Raw genomic sequence first — 20,956 nt, 5'->3', positions numbered from 1 at the left:
GCCAAATCAATTATTTATGCATATAAGACCTCACTCCTGAGAACCATTGAGGAAAGTGCTGAATAAAAGTGCATTAAAATCCCCTGGATTTGCTGACACAAAGCAAGCGTCCCATCAGGAACATTAGCCCGGATGCATAGAGTCCAGCCAATAAATACTGCACTAAATGTTAACAAAATCATCCACATGATTATAAGAGCCATATGCAAAAGAGAACGAGCGAGTGCAATGAAACAAAAGCTGTCTTAATATAAAGCTGTTGTGGAGTGACACCAATTTATGTCTGTCCACTGTCCACATTTGACATTGGCAGAGAAGAGAGTATAAAAGTGAAGGCTTTAACAGACAGAGGTGAAAAGTAGCTCTGACCGGGTGCAGTCTGAGATAATTGAGCGAACCATGAACAAACACTGAAAATGAGGTTAAACAGGGTGTGCTGTATAATATGAGCATCTGATGACTGATAGTTAATGAGAAACTTGACCTCTTCCAGGTTCAGCAAAATGAGGCTTTTAATTTAGTCAGCGAGTCCCGCGGGAATCAATCAGCCACTGCATTAATGCATGCAAAATCAAGAGAGGAACATCAGGTTTGTCTTTTCATTCAGGCTAACTTTAACACAACCCATCACTTATATTTCAATGCACATCAATCTTGTAATTACTGGTCAACCGAGATGGATTTTGACTGATATAAAGCCGATATATAAATATATTATAGTGCTGGGCAACGATAAAAAAAAATTGTAAATTCGCGATTAAATCGCATTATCGTCTGTTATTAATCGCAATTAATCACACTGTTATGCACAAAACTAATAATTCATTCAAAAGTAAGTGTATTGTGCACTTCTTTTATTGAAAAGTAAGCCTACTGCTATATGAACAAAAGCGTAATAACATTTGGTTTGCAAACACTTTAAACAAATAAGGTACTTTTTACAGCAGTTAAGATATATATTGTAGCCTAAATCACAACTTATAACATTCATGTAATTAAATTAAATATAAAAGAAACCATTTGACAAAGCCAGGACATTAACGTTTGTATAGAAAATATTTTATATTTTTTTATTGAAAAACAAGTTATGCTCAAGAGCCTCGATCATAACATTATAACAAGCATCTTCCTTGCGGGAGAATAATTAGGGTGTTCTCATACTAGGCAATCTTTATCATGTATATATATATATATATATATATATATATATATATATATATATATATATATATATATATATATATATATATATATATATATATGTGATACCATACTATTTAATTTAAAAAAGTTTAAATAAATGTAAAACAGTTGTTAAAATAATATTTATACTTTACATAATATTTACAAAATTTGAAATAAAATCTATTGAAAATGAATTATTTGAAGTAAAAATAATAAGAAATAAAGAACAAATAAAGAAAAGACTGAAATGTTGAGATGAGAATGTAAACTAATGAATACAGAGAATCAACACTGATGTTCTCAACACTGTCAAAATAAAAGTTCAGCTTCTGACACACTGGCCAAATAGAAAACATATCAGCTGAGGCCAATCATAAAAAAAGACAAATGTCAGCTGATATATCGGTTGACCATTACTTTTGATGATCTGAAAAATCAGTTTATAATGTAACTTTTTGAGTGATTTTTATTTAACAGTTTCTATAAAAACATAATTGCAAGCTATAAACGCACAATCTCGTATTTTCTTACAATTCCAAGTTTATATCTCGCAATTCAGTTTTTTAAGAATAAGAAAAAAAAGTTAATTGTGACTATGCATGATATTGGATATTTGCCAAAATCCAATATGCCAATATTTTTGAACTCATTTTGGCTGATAGCTGATGCCAATACCGATATATTTCCTAACACCAAGTCTCTTCTGTGCAGAGATTATAAACTAATTGAATTCATATCGGGCCGATGTTTAAATTTTAGGCCATTATCGGCCGATAATCATTCCGATAAGATCTTGCATACCTAATTGTGAATTTGTATGCAATTCTAATGTATGTTTATATCGTACAATTCAGGTTTTCCTGGTTGTAACTATATATTTTATTTCGATTTTATTAAAAAATTAAATTCTTATAAAATTAAGTAAATACTATTTTTTATTTATCTATTTATTTGTGTGTTTAATTTAAAAAACTCGTGGAGTTAGATGATAAAATTTGTAGGAAAAATACAAAGATTTTTTTTTGCAATTTATTAAATAATACAGATAAAACCAAGAGACAGAAATTCAGGCAGCTTGAAAGTCAATTAAAAAAGTAAAAACTTTAACTCTCTCTCATGCACATACTCACCATTAATGTCAAAATAATTTAAATTTAACTTCCATTTATACTCCTGAAAGCTAAGCTAACACAGCTCTAGGTTCCTGGAGCTTAGGGCTGTGCAAAAAATCGAATGCGTTTTTCATGCACATCTCATCAGTAAAGACGCTCCTGTAATTAGAAGTATATCTCCAGCACGTGCGTTCGGATCAGGGTTGCCAGGTTTTTACAACAAATCCTGCCCAGTTGCTTCTCAAAACTAGTCCAAAACTAGCCCAATCGCGCTTCGAGGAGGTTCCCTGATAAAAATTGCTTCCCGGGGTTTCAATATAAATTTTTTAGCGGGGTTGACTTGGTAAAAAATTCGCATTTTAGGGGCTAAATATCACGTTATTTGTATTGGGGTCGCTTCGACCAACGGACATGAAAAACAACTTCAGACTTGGCAAACTGGTTGGCATTTACTACACCGAGCCATAATTCACTGACAATCTACACAAAATCGATGTTAAAATCGCAGGCGATTCTTTGTCGATTTTGAAAAAGATTTTGTGTTAGTTGTCGTTAGACTATGGCTCTTTGTAGAAACTGCCCCTCCACCTGAACCAGTGTTGCCAAGTATGCGACTGTTTTTCATGTCCGCGGTTTGAAGCAACCTCACTACCAATAACGTGATATTTAGCACCTAAAATGCGAATTTTACAAAGGCAACCCTTCCAAAAAATGTATATTTTAACCCCAATTTTTATCGGGGAACCTCCTGGAAACACGATTGGGCTAGTTTTGACTAGTTTTGAGAAGCAACTGGGAAGGATTTGTGTGGAAACCTGGCAACCCTGATCCGAACGCACGTGCTGGAGATATACTTCTAATTACAGGAGCGTCTTTACTGATGAGATGCGCATGAAAATCGCATTCGATGTTTTGCACAGCCCTACTGGAGCTCATCTGAGATTCGCCGGAATAATCTGATCTCACTGGAATTACACACAGATCTGGATTCAGCAATGTCTTTAACAGCACAAAAACAAGTGTTGAGATATTTGATGTGCAAGGTCTGACCTGTATGTTGTGATGCTGCAGCACTTTCCACTTTATAAGCATAAAACCAACTTTATCACAGAGCTCAATGCAACAAACAAACCCAAAGCTGAAGGAGCAGAAAAACAACAACAACAACAACTACAACAAGCAGCAGTTCATGAATATTCAGGCTTCTGGATTCTAATTCAAATGTTCAAAACCTTCAGAGTCGTTGAACATCACGTTAGCACAGAAACAAAACGCAGTTAGCTGGTTATTCACTGTGCTGACTCAGTAAATCCTGCTCGAGCTCGTCATCTGTTTGAGTTAGAGCATGTATCTGTGCTCAAATAAACGAATCAATGCCCATTTCAATTCCCATTTAATACTAATCAACGGGAGCAGAGAAATACGGTGCCAACAAACAGCATATTTCTATTTCTGAAGGAATTAAATCCATTCATCTTACACAATAACCATGTATTTCCTTTCCCTATGCCAATACACAATCCTGTACTGAGTATTTATGGTTTGATGAAAAACATTCAGAAATTATAGAGATGTGAAACGTGGTCAGTGGTGTTAAACACGGACCGCAAGACTTCCTCCAGACCAATGATGCTTGAAATCAGACTGAACCACGTGCAATTAATAATCAGATAGACCTGACTTTAACGCTTTCATTTCTGCTACACCATATTATCATCTGACATATAAATTCTGCATTTAGTAACCATAAGAAACCAAATTAATACAATATAATACGATACGATATGATACAACATATAATATAATATAATATAATATAATATAATATAATATAATATAATATAATATAATATAATATAATATAATATAATATATGTTATATATTTAATAAGAATTATTCAGTAGTTGCTCAAAATTGCCCAAAAACTGTATTGTATATTATAATTATAGTTTTTGGGCACTTTTGAATGACTACTTGAACTTTTTATATTATATTATATTATATTATATTATATTATATTATATTATATTATATTATATTATATTATATTATATTATATTATATTATATTATATTATATTATATTATATTATATTATATTATCCACCCTGTTTTATAGATATTACTATCAGACATTAAATAAATAAATAATCCCCCCAGTCTTGTCAGTAAATAAAACTTCTGTTTTTGGGCAATTTTGAACAAATATTAAAATACAAACATCAAACAAACATAAAAATAGTAATATATAATATATAATATAACGTAACATAATGAAACATAATATATGTTTCATGACAATTTTGAACAACTACTGAATAATTCATATTATATTATAATACAATAAGAATGAATGAATGACTTTATTGTTTATATTGACAATATTATATTACATTATATTATATTAATAGATTGTGTTCCTGTAGCTCAAGTGGTAGAGCAATGTGTTAGCAAGTGCAAGGTTGGGGGTTCGAATCCCAGGGAACACATGATAGGAGACTGTTAGCCTGAATTCAATGTAAGTCGCTTTGGATAAAAGTGTCTGCTAAATGCAAAAATGTAAATGTAGATTAGATTGTATGTATATATCTGCCTTATTTCAGCTGCCCTGCTGTCTAGATACAGCGTCAATTATTATAAATAAAAAAATAAATACATGAAATCATCCACAAACGCACCAGTTGACCAGAACAAAAGCGGCTCAGAAGTGAGGCCGTATAAGTGAGTTTCATACGGATGCGCTCACAAACAGCCGCGGGCCAAACCATACAAACGTCAGCATCCGCTGAGCTCGAGCCCTGGAGTCCTGATCACACTCACAGGAAGTGTCTTCGTCTGCGGGGTTGTGTGTGTTTACTGCGCTGAGGACGGAGGGCAGGTAAATGTCATAGTTGTGTGTGTTTGGTGCTCAGGGATGAGAAACGGCCCTCAGCAATCAGCGTCCCGCATCAAACTCTATCGAACCTCAATCCACGGCGTCTGCATTTACATACGGCCCACATTTAACAAAGAGTAAACAATTTAACACACTTCAAACAGCCACTTAAGCCTCATTTACATAACTTAATAGAGCAAGTTAGAGCTTTTTTTCCTCACGTTTTAATTTTCAGGAATAAATAAGAATTATTCCAAAATCCAACTGGCACAACAAGGAACAAACACACACACACACGCACACTCACACACACAGAGACAAACACACTCACACACACAGAGACAAACACACGCACACACTCACACACAAACACACACAGAGACAAACACACACGCACACTCACACACACAGAGACAAACACACGCACACACTCACACACAAACACACACAGAGACAAACACACACGCACACTCACACACACAGAGACAAACACACGCACACACTCACACACAAACACACACAGAGACAAACACACACGCACACTCACACACACAGAGACAAACACACGCACACACTCACACACAAACACACACAGAGACAAACACACACGCACACTCACACACACAGAGACAAACACACGCACACACTCACACACAAACACACACACACACAGAGACAAACACACACACACACACTCACACACACACACACACACACACAGAGACAAACACACACACACACACACACACACAGAGACAAACACACACACACACTCACACAGAGACAAACACACACACACACACAAACACACACACACACACACACACACACACACACACACACACACACACACACACAGACAAACACACACACACACACACACACACAGACAAACACACACACACACACAGAGACAAACACACACACACTCACACACAAACACACACACACACAGACAAACACTCACACACACACACACACACACACACACACACACACACACAGAGACAAACACACGCACACACTCACACACAAACACACACACACACAGAGACAAACACACACACACACTCACACACAAACACACACACACACACACACACACACCGACAAACACACACACACACACACACACACACACACACAGAGAGAGAGACAAACACACACACAAACACACACACACACAGAAACACACGGATGCGCACACACACACACACACGGGGACAAATACACACACTCACATACACACACACACACAGAGAGAGACAAACACACACACAAACACACACAGAAACACACGGATGCACACACACACACACACACACACAGAGACAAACACACACACACACACACACACACTCACTCACACACAAACACAGAGACAAACACACACTCACACACACACACAGACAAACACACACACACACACACACACAGAAACACACGGATGCACACACACACACACACACAGAGACAAACACACACACGCACACAGAAACACACGGATGCACACACACGCACACACACAGAAACACACACACAGAGAGACACATTGACACACACACACAGAAACAAACACACACACACACACAGAGACAAACACACACACGCACACAGAAACACACGGATGCATACACACGCAAATACACACACACACACAGATGCAGATACACACACACACACACAGATGCAGACACACACACACACACAGAAACACAGACACACATGAATTGAATTTAGGATGGGGAGGTCATTATTCAGATCAATTCAGTTCAGTAACAGAGTCAGTTACAAAGTTCAATCTCAGCCGTGAAGCAGCTCTAAAAGAAGACCGTGCCATTATTCAGTTCAAGTGCTGTTCTCATCCAATAACGTCACTGCAGTCAATTTGATAATTTTACTGAATATTAATTGTCTTTTAAACCCAAGTGCAAACGCAAACACTTCAAGAGCTCAGTTTGTAGTCTCAGGAGCACAATCCACTGCATCCGAGTTTCCAGTCATTTCAATAACGCCTCAGGCTGCTACACTCCTGGTTTAATTAGCTCGTTAATGGGACCGCAATTACAGAAATCCATTTCAGTCTAAACTCCAGCAGAAACAAGCAGTGAAATGTGATCGCCAGCATCAGATGTACTCTTATGAATCAACAACATCCAGTGACAAGCGTTATGAACTGCATCAAATCTTATAACTTAGGGTGAAAAAGATCATTTCAGTTTTGCTAATATATTTTATACATAAAAATACGATAAAAAATTAATTAAAAACAAAATAATTTATATAAGACATAAAATGTATAAATTATAAATAAAATATTTTGTTATTATATATTTTTTTAATTTTACACATTAAAACAAAATTAAATTAAAAATGAAAGAATAAATTCTATAAGATTTATATAAAATATGTACAAATTATAATAATAAATTAAATTATTTATACATTGTTGCTAATATATTTCATGATATATTTTAAATATAAAAATGAATGGATATACAAATGAACTCCATGAAATCTAATATAAAATTCAATGTATTATTATATACTTTATATCTATAAAAATAAAATAAAACATTATAGAATTTGCATATAAAATATATTAATTAAATACAAATTAGTCTATATTATTATATATTCTTAATGAATTCATTGAAAATTTTATATTAATTAAATAATTTAATGAATATATATTAATTCACATGAAACAAATTATCAATTTTAATAATTATAAGTACATTATTTAGTTAATATATTTTACTGTATATTTTATAAATAAAAAATGAACAAATTAATATATATATTTTACATAAATATATTTTGCTCCAACATGAACATCTTTTCTTACCTTTGAGAATCAGAGCAGCTGATCTCCCTCATACAGAACTAAATGATTCGCTGATTCTGGAGTTTGTGTTCAGATCAAATAAAGTCAACCCTGTGATGTCAGAGACGAGGAACTCTGCTGCAGTTATCAGTGTAACCTTATGAACTGAGGTCCATAAACACACAAACACTGGCTAATAAACACAACAGTGCATGCAACCGTGGGTTATGGATATATCAAACAACCAAAATATATTCGCAATCATTTTGCTTGTGATATCAATTCTTTTTTTTAGTATGCAATCAGCATTTACTGTTTCAATGTACATCAATAGTCTTATTATATTAATTATGATTTTCAGTTTTAGAATAAGGAGTTATGGTATATAAATAAAGATGTTTACAGGATACAAACAAATCTCTCTTTACATTACTGCCCATTATTTTAAGTATTTACGACACAAAATGTTTATTTCAAATGTAATAAACTTGTTTGTTCATCATATGCATGTATTTATTTTATACAAGAAAACACACACACATATATATATATATATATATATATATATATATATATATATATACACACACACAAATGACTAAAATCATGTAAAATATGTTAAAAATAAATTATAAATTGTTTTGCTTATATATTTTATATAAAATAAAAACAAATAAATGAATGAATAAATATATAAATAAATGAACAACTAAAGTTATATAGAAAATATAATTTACAAATAAACTACAATAAATGAGTTTACTTATATATTTTATTAATATATATTTTATATAAAAAAATAAAAAAATAAAAACAAATAAATTAATGACTATATATATATATATATATATATATATATATATATTTTTTTTTTTTTTTTTTTTTTTTTATTAGAAAACTTTTTTTTTTGTCATAAAATATTTTTAATTTGCTTCTGGCTTTAAATTTTTTTAAATCAATGTGTTTTTTTTTTTAATCCATAATTTTTCTCAATGCAAAAACCTAATTCAGGATTATTTACACATTTATGACCGTCAAAAGTTTATAAAATCTATTTGTAAAGATTCTCCAGCCCTCTAACCCGGCTGCGATCAGAGCAAGATGAAACACCTGAAGAGAGCAAACACAAAAGCTTTGGCTTCTTTGTCCAGTAAATCTCTCCGGGTTTGATCAGCACTGATCTGACACTTCGATTCATAACGAGAGACGTTCACATCCGCCCTCGTCCTGGGGATAAAGACCGTGGCAGCGTCGTCGAAGCGTGACCAGGTTTAAAGGAGTCTCCAGCTATTGTTCAGAGCCTGGGGTCGCTCTCTGGAGGATTAGTGCACTTCACGGACCTTTATAACCTCTCCTAAAATCTCAGAGAACAGCAGAAAACACAACGACTGGCAACCGGTGAAATCAGGCCCAGCGAAACAAAAGCCTGCGCAGACATTTAGCAAATTCCAGCAACATTTTTTCCGAAGCTGTTTTGCCAAAAGAAACGAGTCTTTAGTGTGTGTGTGTGTGTGTGTGTGTGTGTTGCAGATCAAACCAGAGAGATGCACAAGATCAGACACCGGATGATGAACCTCAGACTGAAGTACAGTTGTTCTTCAACTCAATTTTTGCATGCAATCTCAAATACATCGCTTCTGCTTCAATATCAAGCCATATACTAATGCAGGAATGACCGAAACATGAGATACACCTAAAGAAGCATCTAATATAGAAGTTAATAGTGGAAATACTGTATAGACCAGAATCTGGAGAAACAAATAACATGGAATCATCTGAAAATGTGGGATTAAACGCACTAATCAACATTCCTTTTTTTAATTAAATTAAAAACATTCATAAAAAATATTTTATTTTACTTTATCTTAAATAAAATAAATGGTCAAAAAATAAAAATGAAAAAATAAAATTATTTTTCACTTTACCTTAAAACTTTAAAAAATAAAAGTATTAAAACATTTTAATTGATTATTTGATTTTATTTTACTTTACCTTAAATAATAATAATAATAATAATAATAATAATAATAATAATGATGATAATAATAATAAAATAAAATAAACCAGAATTTTTAAAAGTACAATGAGAACCAAAAGACAAAAATATCATGAAATCACTTAAAAATGTTTTCGACTAAAGGGCCAATCGCACTAGAGTGGATTCAGCAGTTAATATAGGCAACACAAAATATAAATAATAATAATAAAAAAAATCATCCATTAAATAAAAATAAATTAATCATTTTGATGGTAAATTAATTTTGATGATACAACTTCTGATCATCAAGGCTGCATTTATTCGATCAAAAATACAGTAAAAATTGGTAAATATTATTAAAATCTATAATAAGTGTTTCTGTGTGAATCTGTGTTAAAGTGTAATTTATTTCTGTGATGCTCCGCTGTATTTTCAGCATCATTCCTCCAGTCTTCAGTGTCACATGATCTTCAGAAATCATGAAAATATGATGATTTACTGCTCAAGAAACATTTCTGATTATCATCAATGTTGAACACAGTTGTGCTGCACAATATTTTATGGAAACATGCATTTAATTTTTTTCAGGATTCACAGATGAACCGAAAGTTCAACCGCATTTATCTGAAATGGAAATCTTTTCTAACTAATCAATTTAAAGCGTCCACGATGAATAAAAGTCTATATATTTCAAATGCACAGGCTTGTATTCTCGCAAGACTTTTACACAAAATAATAAACATTAAAAATGTCCTCTTTTCTTTCAAAGAAATTAATAGTTTTATTCATCAAGAATGCATTAAAGTGATCAAAAGAGACAGACATTGCTTCAACTTTCCCAAAAGTACAAAGTGAGCAACAAAACTGTGAAAAGCAGCTTCGGAAAAATTCAATCCGACTTCCAATTTACAGGATTTAAGTATCCATACAAGACGTGTCTAATAACATGAGCAGAACGGATAAATAACACGGTTTATCGTGGACCAGGAGTTCAAATAAAGCAGTCTGACTTTTTAATAAACGAGCTCTGTAATACTTTCTGCCAGCAAACTCACAGTAATACAGAGCCCCGACGTCTTCATATAATGAAGGAAGTGTTGAATCAGCCGTGCATGTGTTCCTGATCCCGCAGGAGAAATCCACTCCGACTTTATGATCCCTGCGTCTCGCTGACAGCGTAACAAGCTCAGCTGGGAGACGAAGAGTTTTCAACCAGAACACAGAAACACAGAGCTGTTCACACGCAATAAACATTACAGGACAGAAATTACTCACATATGATTATCATTCAGAAAGGATGAAATTATATTTTACCATAACAGTATAATCATCATTAGGATTTATTTAATTGTAGTATTCATCAATACAGTAAGTAACATTTTTAGGCTTATTTTTAAACCATTATTTATTTATTCATTAATGCATTTATTATTAGGCTTATTTATTAAACCACTGTTTATGTATTTATATATAATATGTAAATAAAAACAATACAGCATTTTACAATAAATAATTTAATAATAAAATGTATGTTTATTTAAAACATGAAATTAGATCAATAATTCAATAAATAAATAAATATATATAAAATCTTAAAGGCTTATTTATTAAACCATTGGTTATGTGTGTATTTCTATTTAATAAGTAAATAATAAAATACAAAAAACACAAATAATAAATACATTATTTATTTAAAATACAAAATTAGATCAAAAATTCAATAAATAAAATTATTCTTAGGCTTATTTTTTTTAACAGCTGTTTACCTAAACTTATTCATTCATTCTTGGGATTATTTATTAAACCATTGGTTATGTTTGTATTTATATTTAATTTAATTATTTTAAAATATACGATAAATAATAAATAAATTTACTGATTTATTTATTTACTTTAACCATGAAATTAGATCAATTATTCTCTAAATAAAATTTGTCTTTGGCTTATTTATTAAACCACTGTTTATATGTGTATTTATATTTAATAAGTAAATAAAAACAATAAAGAATTTACAATAATTACTCAATACATTTTTATTTGATTGTTTATTAAAAAAAAAAAAAAAAAGAAATCAGATCAATAATACCATTAAAAAAAATTTCTTAAGCTTATTTATTAAACCAGTTTTAATATATTTATATATTTACTTTTTATTTCATTAGTAAATTAAATAAATCAAACAACAAAACAATACTTAGGCTTCCTTCCAGATTCATTCATTAAAAAATATATCTGCTTTTTTATGTTCATTTATTTTTTAATTTAAGCAGTGCGCTTATACTTTTGAATATAAATATACTGTATATATATAAAAATGTAGTTAAAAATTTATAACTATTTTAGAAAATGGATTCTAAAAATTTTATAATAAATAATAAAGTGAATTATAAAAAAAAAAAAAAAAAAAAGAAATTTTATAAATACACAATTTTAGACAAATTTTCATAATCAGCCGAATAAAAATGCCCAATGACTTACAGTGACTTTTGAGAATTTTGTAATTTTACTGTTGTATATTTTTATATATAATAAAAATTATAAAATTATAATAATAAGAATTTATTATTTAATATTACACAATATAAATAATTCAATAGTAATATTTCATACTTAATATCTCAATATTTCATAATGGATCAATTTTGAATTAAACGTTTGACTGAAACAATAAATATTACACGTAACATAATCAAAGACTCATTATTGATTAGTCGTGTATAAATAGTGAATGATCTGAAATATATCCATTTTACATATTTTTTTTAATTATTCATTATTTTTCCAAAGAAATGTAAAAAATTGCTAAAATTAGTAAATATTTATTTATTCGAATAAATAAGCAATCAATCTTTATTTACAGGTTTAAATGGTGGGGTGTTCAAAAGTTACAATTGTGAGATTCTTAATTTTTTTTTTTTTATCAAAAATACAGTAAAAAAATGTAAATATTATTCTAATGTAAAACAGCTGTTTTCTGTGTGAATCTGTGTTAAAGTGTAATGTATTTCTGTGATGCTCCGCTGTATTTTCAGCATCATCCCTCCAGTCTTCAGTGTCACATGATCTTCAGAAATCAGAATAATATGATGATTTACTGCTCAAGAAACATTTCTGATTATTATCAATGTTGAACACAGTTGTGCTGCACGATATTTTTGTGGAAACCGTGATGCATTTTATTTTTCAGGATTCACAGATGAACAGAAAGTTCCAAAGAACAGCGTTTATTAGAAACGGAAATCTTCTGTAACATTATAAACGTCTGTACTGTCTCTTTTGATCACTTTAATGCATTCTTGATGAATAAAACTATTAATTTCTTTGAAAGAAAAGAGGAAATGTTTAATGTTTATTATTTTGTGTAAAAGAGTCATTCATAATTAAGTTTCCATGATCATTTCTCTACTTCAGAATTAAAGCCACACACACGAGCAGAACAACACTTGACAAACGTGACAATAAACACCTTCAAGTGAGTAAAAAGTCACCTTACCTGACTATTTATCATTCACCAAAGTACAGAAATGATAAGCCCTCGCATCCCTTCAGCTCATTCAGTTCCAGAAGAATAAATTTATGCTTTATCACTATATGACCAACTCCTGATATACACACACTGCTGTGTGGAGAACTCAGAAGTGCACAATCTCAGAGCGCCTCCTATAGGCTGCATGCATCATCTCACGTGTCATTTCTGACACAAACTCATAAATGCATGCATTTTTCCTGCTATATATACACATGTGTGCATACAGAGTGTGTTTTCACTCTTAAAAATAAAGGTTGCACACAGCGATGCCACAGAAGAGCCCTAAAGACCCTTTCAGTGATCCGTTTTTTCTCATTGTGAAGAACATTTGCATCTAATTAATTTTTTATTTATACTATAAAAGCAATGGAAAGCTTTCGTGGACGTTCATTTCTAAGAGTGTAATATACACTCTTTTTTTGTGTGTGTTAATAACTGTACGACTCATTCAAACTTACTGAGACTTAACACAACTTCATTAATGAGCATTTTAATGAGATTCTAACACTTTTCTACACCTATACATATATTTAGACAGATCAGTGTTATTTTAGTATCAGTGAGATACTATTAGATTTTATTCTTATTTTTCAGCTTTTAAAGTTTTAGTAATTGTGTTGCCTTTTTGTCATTTTTGTGTTTTCATTTCAGTTTTAGTTATTTTAGCATATCAAGATAAACTAAATGAAAATGAGAAATAGTGTCCTGTTAACTAGCTGAAATTAAATCAATTGTTATTAATGTATTTTTTCAGTTAACATTTACTTTATTTCAAATAAATGAATAGTTTTAATGATTTTTATTATATATATATATATATATAATTATAATAAATCGAGACATTCATAAATAAGATGCAGCTTTACCTAAATACAAAATAAAAACTAGATCAATTATGTTTAAATTACTACTAAATGAATGAATGAATAAATGGATAAAATTAATTTATTTCGGTGGTATTTTAGTATCACTGACATACTAATATCGTTTTTTATTTATAAAATTAGATTTAATCTTTTATGTTTTTGCTTTAATTTGTTACAATTGTGTTACATTTTTGTATTTTTCCTTAGTTTTTTAATATTATTATTATTATTATTATTTATATATAGTTTTGGATTAAAGTTAATGTAAAGTTATATCAGTTCTTCAAAAAACGTTTACTTCTAAAATTATTTAAAAGATAAACTTACCTTCAACTTAAACTTCTGTTATAGATAGATGCCAACAAAAACATTTTTCATTTCATAGATTCAGTTAGTTTATTTTATTTCAAGTAACATCATTTATGTTATTTATTTCAGTGTTATGACATACTAATATAGTTTTTGTTAATTTAATTAGATTTTATATTTTCAGTTTCCATTTTAATTTGTTAAAATTTAAGGCATTTTTATTTGATTTTTTTTATCTATAGAGTTTTTTATTCAAATTAAATTATTTTAAACTTAATATTTTATTATAGTTAGTTGCCAAGAAAACATTTTCCACTTTAGTTTTTTGTTTCATATATTTTTATATCAGTTAATGTTTATTTAATTTCAAGTAAAAAATGCATTACAGTTTTAGTTAAAGATAATAACACTGCTTTAAATGTCTTTGTGAGTACATTGCCATTTGACGTCTTACATCCGTTTTCCTTTTCTTACCAATGCAAATGAAGAAAACACAGCATGCACTCATATATTTAAATGAAGACGTCTGACAGATATCTAGAGAGTGAAAACACATGGACAGGCTCATCTTGCTTCAATCGAAGCTGAAATGAGTGTGAAGTCCTGCTGCGAGAGCGGCTCCTAAAGGTCAAGAGTCTGTCCTAAGACCTTTACATACACCTCTTTTTGTCCAGAGGGGATTTTCAAGGTGTAATCCCACACAAGGAGCTTAAAGAACGCTTCGCTGACTCTCATATCACACGCGCAGACGTGACATTTAGAAACCGCAGCGTTGCTTTCTGTCGCCTCTTTCTGCTCACGACTAAACCTGTCGATATCCATCAGTCTCACGCCGTCGAGTCACGAAAGGTGACGCTCTCCTCATCGATCAATGTGATTGCTTCCTCCTGAAAAGTGATCAAAACTCCAAAAAGGGTCTCGATGGCACAAGTTGAAAGCATTTCCCCCGCTATCGATCGGTGATGTTCAAAGAGGACTGTGATAAACACAAAGAGGAAACACAATCTGCCCATTTCCTGAGATCTTAAGAGGCAGCAAGAACAGAAAAACAACTTGTGGACAAACTTGTGGTCAGAAGTTACTTTTTTGCGTTTCTGAATATTATAATTCAATGAGAATGATTTCTGAAGGATCATGACGCTAAAAAAAATTCAGACTTGATCACAGAAATAAAATTAGATTTTAACAGATATTCACATAGAAAACGGCTGTTTGAAATTCTAATAATATTTCACACTTTTACTGTATTTAAAAACAAAAACAAATGCAGCCTTGGTGAGCAGACTTCTTTCAAAAACATAAAAAAAAATCTTAATTGTTCAATATTTTTAACCGAATCAGAAAAGCAATAGTTCATCCAAAAATGAAAAATGGGCTGAAAATGCTCTCACTCTCAGTTCATCCGAGATCAGGATGAGTTTGTTTCTTCATCAGGTTTGTAGAAATGTAGCATTGCATCAGTGTCTCATCAATGGATGCTCCGCAGTGAATGGGTGCCGTCAGAATGAGAGTCAGATAAAAACATCACAATAATCCACAGCACTCCAGTCCATCAGTTAACATCTGGAGAAGACTAAAGAAAAAGTGCATCTGCTGTTGTCTCTCTCATCAAAATCCAGACACATATTAGTTTAGAGCTGTTTAAACGCTGCTTGATCTGTGCAGATTTCTCTCCTGATTCAGACCAGAACACCTTTTCACTGGAGGAAGTGTTATTATGGATTATAGACTCTATGTGTTTGAGTTAAAAACATCTTAATGCTGGATTTGTTTCAGGTTTTGTCTTCTCCAGATGTTCACTGATGGACTGGAGTGCTGTGGATTATTGTGATGTTTTTATCTGACTCTCATTCTGACGGCACCCATTCGCTGCAGAGCATTCATTGATGAGACACTAATGCAATGCTACAATTCTACAAACCTGATGAAGAAACAAACTCATTTACACCTCGGAATAAAACTAAAAGTGTGCAATTTTCATCTGATTTTAATTTTGGGTGAACATAAGGAATCATGCATCTCCTATATCTTTTTGGGCATCTAATGAGGAAACCAAGTACCGTTTCATCCAGGTGCAGATCGCACTTTTTCTTTACAGAAGGTCGCTTCTATTTAAACATAATTGCAGGATGTTCTCACGACATGTTTCCAGAGAGCAATATCATCTCGTCACATTCAATGAAAAGGCAGAATCTGTCAGAAGACGAGCACGCCTGTAATTGACAGCAGCCATTACGTCTTCCGCTCTCATTCCTGAGCCTCAATTTAATGCAAAACTTTTCATTGTTCCTCACTATTCCTTAGATGCCACTTCAGAAAGTGATATTTGATATTTAATCATCTGCCAATGATGCTGACGGGACAGTAGACATATCTCACACACGTAATTAAAGGCAAATTGAGGGCTCTCTAATCTATTTTAGGTCATCAACAATTCCATTTACAGTAGACATTTAGGCTAATTAAAAATCAAGCTAATCAGATGAATGTGTGTGTGTCTCTAAAGACAGACACTGAGAGTTTTGGGCGTATCTGAGCTGCTGAAAAACTAAAATCCAGCACTTCAAGGAAAATGTGAGGCTAAGAGAAGAGAACAAGCCTTTCATGAAAGATTAAATTAAAAATTGTCATTTGACAAGATTTAAATAACTAAACTTACACAGTACCATTCAAAATAAGCCTTTCGCGCCCAATTTAAATTTCAAGTAAATAATTCTGCTGTCGTCTGATGAGTGAGTCTGAATGATGCTGAAAATGCAGTTTTGCACCACAGGAATAAATTACATTTTACAAATATTAACAAAAAAAAAAGTTAAATTATAGTTATATTTCACAATTTTACCGTTTTTACCATATTATAAGTGCAGCCATGGTGAGCAGAAAAGACTTAAAATAAAATAAATAATAATTAAAAATCTTACAGACCCAAAACTTTTCAAGAGCAGTTAATAACGTTGGCTTTTTTCTTTTTTGTCTAGTTTTTCCTTATTGTTTATTTATTTTACAATGATACAGCTGTTTGTTATGGTTTTGGGTTCATGCGTAAAAAAAGAGCAGCAAAAATTATCTCTATTATCTCACCTATCGTTATCTTTAGGAAACTGCACTTGTTAAAAATATAAATGACTTGCTTCTTGCATCAAACCAAAGCTGCATCTCATTACTAGTTTTACTTGACCTTAGGGCAGCGTTCGACACCATAGATTATGACATACACATAGATTGATTACAAAATCATACAGGTATTCAAGGGCAGACTTTAAGATAGTTTAGATCCTACCTGTCTGACTGTTACCACTTTCTTTATTTAAAAAGGGAATCATCTCAATTAATGCCAGTAAAGTATGGAGTGCCACAAGGATCGGTCTTAGGCCCTCTGCTATTTTCAATATTATTCGAGTATATAGGATTATTTCCCATTGTTATGTGGATGATACTCGACCGTATGATACTTCAACAAGACCAGATGTAACTTCATAATCATCTAAGCTAACAGAGTGTGTTAAAAATGTGAAAGATTGGTTGATCAATAATTTTCTCCTAATAAATTCGGTTAAGACAGAGATGTTACTTATAAAACCAAAAAACACTACACAATCTTTTAGATATTATAATTTGCATCTAGACAGAGTCATAGTTACCTACTCTAAAGTCAAAAACTTTAGAAAACTTTGAAAATAATTTCACATGTTACAAAAACAGAATTCTTCAATCTTATAAACATTGCCAAGTTACGGCAAGTGTACCTGTTTCTGATGAAGAAAAGCTATTTCAGACACACTTTCTCTAATTAAATCTAGATTAAAGACATCTCTTTAGCCAAGCATTCACATAATGTATCTCATATCCCTGTACTCCAGTTATATCTGATCAAATGCACATTGTCATTCTTTGTTTGGTTTAAACTGATGAGAAGAGATTATGCCAAACGCTGAACCAACATACAATACTACCAAACGCTCCTATAAGATTCCTCATCACAACATATAATCATTGCTGTGTATTTCTGCCATAGGGACATCATTTTGACATGGTCACCAACACAAACTGTGAAGCTGCTTTGCAATGATTTGTATGGTTAAAAGTGCTATACAAAAAAATGGTGTTATGTTATTCTATTCACTCCTAAGTAATTCTGGATGACTTTATTAAGACCCTTCGGCTCGCACTCAAAAAGACTGACAAAATCAATAAAGGAATACAGAAAATATTACAGGCAACTTGGATGTGGTACTTGGATGTTCTGTGCGATCAAAGGTAGAACCTGACCCGAACGCTCTGAGAAGCCCTGATCTAAAGTTACGCAAAATAAAACAACTCCCACAGGCTCGCATTCAGCTCAGAAATATTAAAAGAGCCTGACGCTGTCTGAATCACTCCTGCACAGATGGAGCTCGACGTCCGCGGTTCAGCAGTTCAGACCTGACAAGGAGACAAGTGGGCCAATTTAAGAGCGCTGGCTCTTTAGCGGAGAGAACCTGGCCTTAAAACTGCGGATTTGATTTGGAGACCATCACAAGCTGGGTAATTGGCTAAACGCGCTGCTTAATTACTTTAAGTTCTCGGGCTACTTGGCCATAAAATGTGGGGGCAAGAGCACGGGATACTCCGTAAATCTGAATGTAGGTGAAAATTGGATTTATCCGTGCGACTCCTGAGGCCGGATACGGCTGTAATTGCAGCCGGGTCGTTAAAAGCGCAGACCATCTGCATAGAGTCGAGAACGAACGTAAATACAGATTAAAAGAGGACTGAAGCACTTCTGTTAAATGTGTTTCTGAAATAAGAGTCTTAAAGAAACACTATATACAACATTAAAAGTTAAGATCCTGCTTGAATAGGATACAGGCTCGAAATTACATGAGATTCAACACCTTTTAAACAAGTTACACTTACTTGATAAGCACATTTGAGCATATTAGATTATACGGTCACTTTTGACCATCTTAAAGTGAGTGTCCTTTTCTTTCCAACCACCCCCCCCCCACACACCAAAAAAAGAAGCAAGTCTTAACATACTTTATTCTGCTTCTCAGTAAATATCATCTTGTTTTAAACATTAAATCTGATGTCATTTCAAACCTAAATCATATTCTGGGAAGGATTTGTACCTTTTTTGTTTCGTTGTTTATTTTTTGATGAACTGTTTGCTTTAAGATGCTTTTACGCTCCGTTTCCAGAAACACATAAAAAATGCATTTTAATGCACTTCTATCCTCTTTAAACCTGCAATTGCATCTTGTTTTAAGCAAGATCTTACAGAATTGCTGATAGACATATGTTGACAATCATAAACAATTGTAAAGTTTCTTAATACATTTGAACACATATTGCATAAAAGCGAAAGTAAAGCACGTTCACACAAAAATGAAAAGTGTGTCATCATACAACACAAGATCCTGAATATGATATGGATTTGAAACAACATGAGATTCAACGTTTTAAAAACAAGATACACTTATTTTAGAAGCAGATTTGGGTGTGTTAATACTTTCAGAGGAAATCTATCCATTTAAAGAATCTATTAAGTGTTTAATAAGGTTTGTGCTTAAAAAGACACAACTGTAGATTAAAAGATGACAGAAAAGCAATTCAAAATATTAGTTTGACGCGTTTATGGAACCTGAGCAGAATTGAGTCTTAAAGGAAAAGTTAAAATGGAAAATCATGGCATTACACAACATGCAATTTATTATTAAAGTATGATTGTCTCTTGTTTCAAGCATAAATGATGACAAATACAGATTAAAAGAGGTTAAAAAAGATATATAAATCCTGGGTTTGAAATGACAAACATTCAACATCTTTAAATATGCTTACGTCTTGCTTTCAGAGAGTGTAATAAAATGTTTATTTAAATTTTTGTCATGTTTATGCTTAAAATAATGCACCGACAGATTAAAAGAGGAAGGAAACACGATTCAAAGCATTTGCATTTCATTCCAGAACAAAGCATCTTAAAGAAACAGTTCACACAAATATGAGGATTGCATCGACACAAAAGTTAAAGATCCTGGCTGAACATGACACGGGTTTGAAACGACTGGAGAGCGAGTAAACAGAGTTAGTCCTAAACATTTCCAGAAGAGTCTGATGTTCAAAGAAAGAGGAGAGGAGGAGCTCTGACCGCACAGAAACAACTTCCAGCTCTTTAATTATTCAATTATCTGTGCGAGGACGAGCGGCCCATCTGTGGATCAGCCCTATTCATCACTGATGGAGAGAGACAGACGCGGGATCGTTTTACTCCATTTGCAGCACGACTGGACCCGGGC

At 32.3% G+C, this 20,956-nt stretch overlaps 1 protein-coding gene across 1 annotated transcript in view; it reads right to left on the bottom strand.

Annotated features, from left to right (window-relative positions):
* Nucleotides 1–15,508: 15,508 nt before the first annotated feature.
* Nucleotides 15,509–20,956, bottom strand: part of LOC132115050 (filaggrin-2-like) — a 9,284-nt gene continuing 3,836 nt past the window's right edge. The window contains exon 4 of the mRNA XM_059523460.1: nt 15,509–15,657. Within this exon, the coding sequence (XP_059379443.1) occupies nt 15,509–15,657 (149 nt within the window). The remainder of the gene's footprint in view (nt 15,658–20,956) is intronic.

The sequence above is a fragment of the Carassius carassius genome, chromosome 34 (assembly GCF_963082965.1).
Source record: "Carassius carassius chromosome 34, fCarCar2.1, whole genome shotgun sequence".
NCBI lineage: Eukaryota > Metazoa > Chordata > Actinopteri > Cypriniformes > Cyprinidae > Carassius > Carassius carassius.
The sequence above is the reverse complement of the archived record's forward strand: the minus strand, read 5'-3'. Positions and strand labels throughout refer to the sequence as shown.